The sequence below is a fragment of the Procambarus clarkii genome, unplaced genomic scaffold (assembly GCF_040958095.1).
Source record: "Procambarus clarkii isolate CNS0578487 unplaced genomic scaffold, FALCON_Pclarkii_2.0 HiC_scaffold_1165, whole genome shotgun sequence".
In the NCBI taxonomy this organism is placed as follows: Eukaryota; Metazoa; Arthropoda; class Malacostraca; order Decapoda; family Cambaridae; genus Procambarus; species Procambarus clarkii.
Window position 1 is genome coordinate 35467 of NW_027190196.1, and position 10219 is coordinate 45685.

Sequence of the window (10219 nt, forward strand, 5' to 3'; positions counted from 1 at the left end):
ATGGAGGCAGGTAAGTCATGCACACAGGTGAGGTTGTCTGGTGGCAGAACACTGACTGGTTCACCTGGGACCAAGCGCGGCTACGACACCCTCCCCCGCCACCCCCCAGACAGACACGCTAGGCGGCACGTGGTGCTGGTCGTGGTGGTGGTGCTGGTGTTTGGGGTGTTAGCTAGGGTGGTGATGGTGGTGGTAGTGGTGGTGGTGGTGCTGGTGTTTGGGGTGTTAGCTAGGGTGGTGATGGTGGTGGTAGTGGTGGTGGTGGTAGTGGTGGTGGTGGTAGTGGTGTTGGGGGTGGTGGTGGTGGTGGTGGTGTTGGGGGTGGTGGTGGTGCTGGTGTTTGGGGTGTTAGCTAGGGTGGTGATGGTGGTGGTAGTGGTGGTGGGGGTAGTGGTGTTGGGGGTGGTGCTGGTGGTGGTGGTGTTAGGGGGGTGTTAGCTAGGGTGATGGTGGTGGTGGTAGTGAGGTAATCCACGGGAGCCGTGTTGAGGGTTCGAATCTATGTACGCCCTAGTCGACTACGCATCTGGGAACACCCCCAGCGCTTAGGTTCGAACCCTCATCACGGTTCCTGCGGATTTTCTCATTGATACATCACGATAATGTGTTTGTTGTAGGTGGTGGAGGTGTTATGGGAAGGCCCGGAGCCACACACACACACACACACACACACACACACACACACACACACACACACACACACACACACACACACACACACACACACACACACACACCTCCCGTCATTCTCCTCCGCTTGTCTCTTCTTCCCAAAGTCTCCCCCAACTGGTCTTAATTACCACAAATATTTAGATTCCATATCCATTTATAACACTATTATTCCTGTGTGCCAGCCTTATCTGCAGGGTTCGAGCCTCGTTCACTTACCCCCGTCACAAGGAAGCATTCACAAACTGACGGAATTAATGCTATCATCGTTTCAATAGTTTCGAACACAACATTTTCGTCCAAAAATATTTCTCCAACTAAGGAATCACATTTTTGGGGTTTTTGATACATGGTAACACTCGATATTAATTTGATAGCTTTGTTTTTTGTTTAGTCTCTAGTGGCCTAGCTGAAGCATAACACGCCTTCCACCACAGGTGACGGTTCACTGACCGCCTCGCAAATACCACTGTAATCAAACGCGCGTGTGGCGACCGTTCGTAATCAAACGCGTGTAACGACCAGTTCGTAATCAAACGCGTGTGGCGACCGTTCGTAATCAAACGCGTGTAACGACCAGTTCATAATCAAACGCGTGTAACGACCAGTTCGTAATCAAACGCGTGTGGCGACCGTTCGTAATCAAACGCGTGTAACGACCCGTTTGTAATCAAACACGCGTGTGGCGACCGTTCGTAATCAAACACGCGTGTGGCGACCGTTCGTAATCAAACGCGTGTGAATATCCCTTCAGAAAAAAAGGAGAATACGCGGAGGACGTGAGTCCATAGGTAACGCACGCCGGGGAGTGAGGCACACACACACACACGCACGCACACACACATACACTCACGGCGGCGTGCGCGTCCCATGCGAAGTGAGTCACCCAGTCAGATGTCGAACTGCGTCTGGACCAGACAGACAGCGGCCTCATGTGAGCCAGTCAGGTGTGTGGCTGCGGCTGAACTAGAAGGACCAGCACCCATGCTGAGCCACGTGTATCTATCGACTGACCAGACAGACAGACAGACCCCGGGGGGGGGAGGGGGGAGAGAAGACTGGGCATTGGTGCATTGGAGGAGGAAGGGGTGAAAGAGGGGGAAAGGGGCTCACTAAAGGGAGTCATTTGGTACCCCAGAGAAGGTCAGGGGGTACGCGAAGGAGGTCTGGGGTACTCAGAGAAGGTCAAGGGTACCTGGAGAAGGTCAGGTAGCACCTGGAAAAGGTCAAGGGCACCCGGAGAAGATAAGGGGGTACCTAGAAACAGTATGTGAAGGAAGAGAGGGGAAATAATATGTGAAAAGGTGCAAAAAGGTAAAGGGGAAAAATATGAAAGGTACGGAAAGGGGAATATAGGTTGGGGTGAGGCAAATTATAGGAGGAAGGAAGGTGAGAGTGGAGAGATATGCATTTACGACCAGACACACGAGGATATTACAACAGTGTTGATGATACGTAAGAAAGCAACAGAGTAATTACGATAAGGTAATATGGAGAAATATTGGAGGAAGATAGTCTTGATATTGGAGAGAGAGAGAGAGAGAGGGGGGGGGGAGGGAATTATCAGGAAAAAGCATCAAGCCATTACGACTATATAGCACTTGGAAGGGGTCAGGATAATGATTTTGCATGGGACAGGAGAGAAGGAATGGTTCCCAACCACTTGAACGGTCGGGGATTGAACGCCGACCTGCAAGAAGCGAGACCGTCGCTCTACAGTCCAGCACAAGTGGTTGGGGAAAGAGAGAGAGAGAATGTCAGATCCAACACCAACAACGTGCATAGTTTGTTTCAAGATGGATGCCTAAGTTGTCAGCTGTAGTTATTAAGGAAGAAAAATCCATCACATTAAATCACTGTAGATAGGAAAGGTGACGGGACGGGATTAAGCCGTCCCGAATTCTTGTTGTTTAAGATTCGCTACCTGGGACAAAAAATTCCAAGTAGCACGGGCTATGGTGAGCCCGTAGTGGACGCTGTTGCGGCACTTATGTGAACCAACTATCGCCTTCCACTCGTGTATGTCTACTCTGCCTCGCTCAGAAAATATGCCTTTCTTTATACAAGAAGGCAGAGGCAGCTCCGGTCGACAAACGAAAGAGCTGTTTGGCAGAGGCAGCTCCGGTCAACAAAAGAAAGAGCTGTTTAGTGATTGGCCGCTACAAGCCAGTGCCACGGCTGTTAATAACTAGTCAACAATCCTACAACAAATGGCACCATCCTCTGACCATCATTACTGAGTGACCATTAATAAGGCTTCTGGGAGTGCCATTGGGTTGTTGATCTCTTAAGAACATTTTGTGCCAACAGTTGCTGGATGAATGCAAGATGAGCTGTGCTGTTGCATTACATTGCAGGGACCTTTGACTGGATATTTGCACCATGGATTATAAGACCCTTCAAGCACTCGGCATCTTAGACTGTGCTAACAAGGGACTGTCTTCAATAACGGGCCCTAACAGTACCCCCCTTAATGGAGTACAGTCTGCAAGTTATTCAATAATATGCAATAACCTGCAATATGTTAAGCCCCTCGTTGTGAACTGCCTTCTCTACCAACCTCTACACCCGTCCCAGAAACCCAAGCTTGTGCTTATGATTGCAATTCAACTTTAATTTTAACGAAAGAGTAAATTCTGACTAAAAGCCTCATTCCAGCAACGTCTAGTGTTTGCGTTGTCAAGTCACGTTTGTTGCAGGAAAATCCACTAACGTGTTGCAGGAAAATGCACTAACGTGTTGATGATACCTAGGCAACGTGACAGTGCCACTGGGACAGGTGTAGGGATGAAAGCTTGCCCAGTGACGCCGGTGACTTTTTAACGCGGCGTATATTGCGAGATCCACACGGGAGACATTTCCCGTCACGCAGGGTGCAGTCGCACCTCCATAGATCTCCAATATCAGCTCTTGATACTGGTAATGGCTCAAAAGGGCCGCCACTTACGGGCTATTCATGCCCGTGCCACCTTTTGGGTGGCTTAATCTTTATCAATCATCAATCGCGAGATCCGCCAGGCTTTGTGGTCTCGCAAAGAACTGTTTCCGCGTGCTGATTCGGAACGAGTCCCTTTTAAATATTTTCCGAGGGTAAGTTATTGTGCAATTTTTGTTCTCGCCTGCGCTCTAAAAGACTATAAATTGAGGCATTTTAAGCTGTCTCGATAATTTAGATGAATGGATTAAAGCAGTAAAAGGTCTCTGCACGTTCTCCAGCTTTGAAAGGGGTAGTTATGTGCAAATATTGTTTTATTCTTGTTATCCTTGTTCACTCACTTCCCTTCGTTATCCTTGTTCATTCACTTCCCTTCGTTATCCTTGTGAACTCCAACCCCTCGTTATCCTTGTGTACTTGGGTCTCTCGTTATCTTTGTGTACTTGGGTCTCTGGTTATCTTTGTGTACTTGGTATCCCTCGTTATCCTTGTGTACTTGGGGTCCTCTTCGTTATCCTTGTGTACTTGGGTCCCTCGTTATCCTTCATTATTAGGTTCCCCTCGTTATCCCTTCCCCCCCCTCGAAACACCTTCAGTATTCCACCAATGATTCGTTAATTACACCTGCCCTCATTCTGGCTGTTAGCCTCGTTTAGCCAACTGCCTATAATCTGTCTTGACTACTCTGGTTATCTTAATTGTCCTCGGGGCAAGGTCAGAGTGACACGAAGCTCGGGTCTGTCTTCACAGTGCCACAGGTCACTAAGATCCTTTAAGGTCACTTCTTGACCTCATTTTGTATTCACATGTTTATGTTTTTTTTTAAATATGATTGAAATTGGTACTTGTAATTTATTCCATGAGCTGTTGATCGGTGAAGAGAGAGAGAGAGAGAGAGAGAGAGAGAGAGAGAGAGAGAGAGAGAGAGAGAGAGAGAGAGAGGAGAGAGAGAGAGAGAGATGATTTGAATCAATGTTGCAAAATATATATATATTGCTATCGACAGTTTCATGTATCTGCCTTTCTTGGCTTGACGCAGTAGATAGGTCTTATCGTGCCGGAGTTCCTCGGTAAAGCATGAATGTAAATTCATGCTTTTATATTTTAAAATGTAAACAGTGGAAATACTATAGTGAAAGAGGCTGACAGATAGTAAACATACACAGGTTTGCTGCCTTGCACACAAAGCAAGTGATTGTTGTAAGTTTGTTCGTGCGTCTGTCTGTCTGTCTGTCTGTTTGTCTGTCTGTCTGTCTGTCTGTCAGCCTGAGTCATATTCAGCCTGTGAATATGTTGGCTTGTGAGTCTCATATTCCCCTCAGACGACCAGCCACGACCCAAACTTCCAGCCACGACCCACACTTCCAGCCACGACCCACACTTCCAGCCACGACCCAAACTTCCAGCCACGACCCAAACTTCCAGCCACGACCCAAACTGCCAGCCACGACCCAAACTTCCAGCCACGACCCAAACTTCCAGCCACGACCCAAACTTCCAGCACGACCCAAACTTCCAGCCACGACCCAAACTTCCAGCCACGACCCAAACTTCCAGCCACGACCCAAACTTCCAGCCACGACCCAAACTTCCAGCCACGACCCAAACTTCCAGCCACGACCCAAACTTCCAGCCACGACCCAAACTGCCAGCCACGACCCAAACTTCCAGCCACGACCCAAACTTCCAGCCACGACCCAAACTTCCAGCCACGACCCAAACTTCCAGCCACGACCCAAACTTCCAGCCACGACCCAAACTTCCAGCCACGACCCAAACTTCCAGCCACGACCCAAACTTCCAGCCACGACCCAAACTTCCAGCCACGACCCAAACTTCCAGCCACGACCCAAACTTCCAGCCACGACCCAAACTTCCAGCCACGACCCAAACTTCCAGCCACGACCCACACTTCCAGCCACGACCCACACTTCCAGCCACGACCCAAACTTCCAGCCACGACCCACACTTCCAGCCACGACCCAAACTTCCAGCCACGACCCAAACTTCCAGCCACGACCCACACTTCCAGCCACGACCCAAACTTCCAGTCACGACCCAAACTTCCAGCCACGACCCAAACTGCCAGCCACGACCCAAACTTCCAGCCACGACCCAAACTTTCAGCCACGACCAGCACTGCGTCACATTAACGTATCCTGGTCAGCAAATTAGACAAAGATTTTCAACGACCTCTGGAAACAAAGAGCTCTAACGGTCGATTGGTAGGTAATTAGCGTGACGGAAAGGTTCAATTAACCGGTGGTGGTAAGGACGAGACCTTCGTGTGGATGATGACATTAGAGACCTGACGGGAGGCCATAAACCCTTAGTGTTTAGTTATCCAGCTAAGTAGGAACTGCTAGTTTGACCGCAGGCGAGAAAGGTAAATGCTAGGCTGGCTAGTTTGTCCCCTGAAGGCAGATACTAGGCTAGCTATTTCGGGCTGCGAGAATAGACAACAGATAGGCTAGGTCGATAGGATAGGCCGCCACTAACTAGCACGCATAACGTTTCGGGCAAGTTCATAATCCTAATATTCCCCGGAATACGACCCACCAAATCGTTTGATAAATAAATAGGGACCCATTCACTGCTGGGTGAACAGTGGCTACCGTTAAGGATTGGCGCCCAGTCAATCCTCCACGGCCAAGATACGAATCCAGGCCAAAGCGCTGGCGAAACGCCAGTGGTACCACTTCGCCACGGGGGAGTGCAAGGCCGTCGTCGCTGGACCAAGCAGTCTAAGGTGCTTGACACTGAACACTACAAGCAAGTGCAAGAACACTACATACAAGCGCAAGAACACTACATATAGACGCAAGAACACTTGAGTGAATATGTGAGAATACGTCACATTTACAAATTTACAAGAACATTGCATTCGTGCTCAAGAACACGGTGGGTACATGTTAAAGAACACTCTACGCTTATACAAGAACACTTCGTTCCCAGAAGCTGTCCGTTCCTGCACTCACTTGTGTAAAAATAAAAAAAAAATAAACATGCGCATGCGCAAGTGAAACAGAAGAGCGTAGCGCCATCAGGCTCAAAAGTTCCTCTATGTAGTAAGCACAAAGGTTTGCTCGCTTCATTTTTACTATGACTTGGTAGAAGAATATTAAGAAAAAACTTACATATGAAAGGGCAGAAGAAAGTAAAGAGAGAGAAGAAGCTTGAGTAAAGTCCTAGTTGTGTGACTAGTGTACGAGAGAGTTTGGTATTAAATGATAGGAGTTTGGGGAGGTAAATACTGCAAGTCAATAGAAAATGGGATTTAGATAGTTTTGACCTAGTTCAGAGGAGACTTTAAGATTTCTCATAACTCTTGAGACGAGTTTAGTGGTGATCGTGTGAGTGTGGGAGGGTCTGTTAGACTTGTGTGTGTGTGGGGGGGGGCTGTGTGAACTATGTGTTGGAGAATCTCTTAAACTCCTGTCTAGATAGAACAGCCGAGAATGTATGCTGGTTTTTCATATTAATAAGAGTACTTCAATCACCTTCTGTGGTTGAGTGCTTAATAACGACTACGCTATATGCTGTCTTACAGATCTCTGACCATGTCCATGGAGGACGCAAGAAATATATATATGCTAGTTACCATTGTTATAAATATATTGCCAAGTTTGTAGTAGAAAATAACCGAAGACATCAAAAGAAAACGTGTTATATATCGTAGGGTAAACTGAAATTAACTGTTTGCTGACCATTGCTTTGGGCTAGTACTTATGACCTAGTGATTTGGGTACGTTAATCAGCAAGGAAAACAGTGCTTGCAGAGTGCAGAATTTGCTCAACGGTTGAAGAAATTGACGTCAACAGGATTGGCCGGCAATATCAAGGTACATTAGGGTAGTTTTTGTTTCTGTGTGTGTGGGCTATTCGGTGGTTTACTTGTAACTGGTTTCTAAATTCTTCTGCTCTCGCAGCTTGGCTATCAAGGTAATAATTTGATCCGTAAGGCTGTTGTTGGCACCAGCCTACATAAATGACAAAGCCGGACATAAACAGCCGACATAAACAGCCGACAAAGACATTATGTTGGCCGACATAAACTTCATAACCCAACTGGTCCGAGTACACCTCCAGCCTGTCTTGAAAATGTCAGCCTTTCTTTCGGCAATATTTCATATATTTTTTTTCTGGAATTCATTTAGCTTCATTTCTTTATTATGCACCCCATACCCATACCGTGGACGGTGGTGGAAATGGTTAGAGAGGCGGATATTGGGTTCAGGAACCGAACCTCACAGTTCGTGTAGCTAAGCAAATGACAATCTTGTGAAGCTAATTACACTATTTATTTATTTATATATAAATATTTATATATAAGAAGGTACATTGAGGGTTAACAGAGAACATAGAAATTAAGTTGATTTTACATTCTTGTAAAGCCACTAGCACGCATAGCGTTTCGGGCAATTGTTAATGTTTATATATACATGTACATATTGAAGGTTGAAAAGTCGATGACTTTTGCTTACATACACTGTGCCTATGGCAAATCTTAGGAAATGTATATGTTTATCTCTCAGAATGTTCGGTAATACGTTTATTGCTTGTGATGTGTGTCTATGTATGTATTAACACGATGTACAGAACGGGGTGAGAATAGCTTGAGCTACCTCATCCCTTTGTGTGTATTTTACCTTAATAAACTTATTTCAATTTCAATTCAATATTTATTAATGAAATACAAATTTGTAATGCACAGTACGGCTAAGATATGTGAAGACTTGAGGGAGATGGGGTGACTGATGGCTCTGGCGGAGGTGGAATGAAACCTGTATGACTTATGGGTTTGTTGATATACTCTTTAATTAATTTAATAAACACGTGAGGTTTAGTGTGCGAATAATCAATGCCTGTTCGAATAGATATGCTAACACGCTCCAGCCCTCAGTCACATGGACATGTAAACAGCCTTGTATTCACCTAGTTGTATTCACCTAGTTGTGCTTGCGGGGGTTGAGCTCTGCTCTTTCGGCCCGTCTCTCAACTGTCAATCAATCAACTGTTACTAAACTACTGACTAACTTTTTTTACACACCCACACACACACCCACACCCTAGGAAGCAGCCCGTAACAGCTGTCTAACTCCCAGATACCTATTTACTGCTAGGTAACAGGGGGCATCAGGGTGAAAGAAACTCTGCCCATTTTGTTTTTTGCCATCACAGGGTACCGAACCCGGACCTTAGGATTACGAGTCCAGAGCGCTGTGCACTCAGCTATCAGGCCGCCAACGCACACACAACGTGTTCCAGAGGCCCACATCAAAAGGATATCATCAGCGGCATATGCCAGGTTGGCCAACATAAGAACTGCCTTTAGAAACTTGTGTAAGGAATCGTTCAGGACCCTGTATACCACTTATGTCAGACCAATCCTGGAATATGCAGCTCCAGCCTGGAGTCCATCAAAGTTAGAGAAGATTCAGCGGTATGCCACCAGGCTCGTCCCGGAACTGAGAGGTATGAACTACGAGAAAAGGCTAAAGGAGCTGAACCTCACGTCCCTGGAATACAGAAGAGTAATGGGAGACATGATAACCAACCTACAAAATTCTCAGGGGAATTGACAGGGTGGACAAAGACAAACTCTTCAGCACGGGTGGAACACGAACAAGGGGACACAGGTGGAAACTTAGTACCCAAATGAGCCACAGAGACATTAGAAAGAATTTTTTCGGTGTCAGAGTAATTAATAATGGAATGCATTAGGCAGTGATGTGGTGGAGGCTGACTCCATACACAGTTTCCTATGTAGATAAGATAGAGCCCAATAAGCTCAAGAATCTATACACCAGTTGATTGACAGTCGAGAAGCGGGACCAAAGAGCCGAAACTCAACCGCCACAAGACAACTAGGTGAGTTGCTGTTGTTACCTGTCCCCTAAACACGTTTCAAATTCAAATTCAAATTCAAATTCAAATTCAACGTGTCCCGGATACCCCTGCCTTCACGCACCTGTCCTTTCATTAGTCTTTAGACAATCACCGCCATTACCGGCAGGTGTCTTGGCCTTTCCGTGTCCCAAACCTCACGTGTTTGGTGGTGTCCTGTGTGCGTGTCCTGTGTGCGTGTCCTGTGTACGTTCATCAGTCTCGCCCTAGATATTCCTTGTACGTACACAACCTCTGCAGCGCTTCCTCGTTAGTGTTGACTTACACGTGAAGAGCGAATACCTGTGTCTATACAGCCTATATTTGCCTGTGTACTGTATATACAGTGTGTGTGTATATTTATATACCTGTATATATACACACACTCAAAGCTCAACCCCTGCAAGCACAAATAGATGAATATACACACACACACACATGCACACATTCAAACACATACACATTCAAACACACATACACACACTCAAAACACATATACATCAGCACACATTCGACGTTCGCGGGTCCAATCCCCGAGGCAGGACACGAGTGTTTGTCCAGCGTTTCTTTTCACCTCATGCCTCTGTTCGCCTAGTAGTAAATAGGTACGTAGGAATTAGACAGCTTTTCAGAACTACTGTATCCTAGGCATGTATGTGTGTGTGTGTGTGTGTGTGTGTGTGTGTGTGTGTGTGTGTGTGTGTGTGTACTCACCTAGTTGTTGTGCTT

The 10219-nt window shown here is 46.6% G+C and overlaps 1 protein-coding gene across 1 annotated transcript; it reads left to right on the forward strand.

Moving 5' to 3' along the window:
* LOC123770382 (uncharacterized) lies at positions 1–5819 on the forward strand. The gene is made up of 2 exons (XM_045762222.2): positions 1–10; positions 4927–5819. Exons 1-2 carry the CDS (start codon positions 1–3, stop codon positions 5817–5819), a joined length of 903 nt encoding a protein of 300 aa, XP_045618178.2.
* The last annotated feature ends 4400 nt before the right edge of the window (positions 5820–10219 follow it).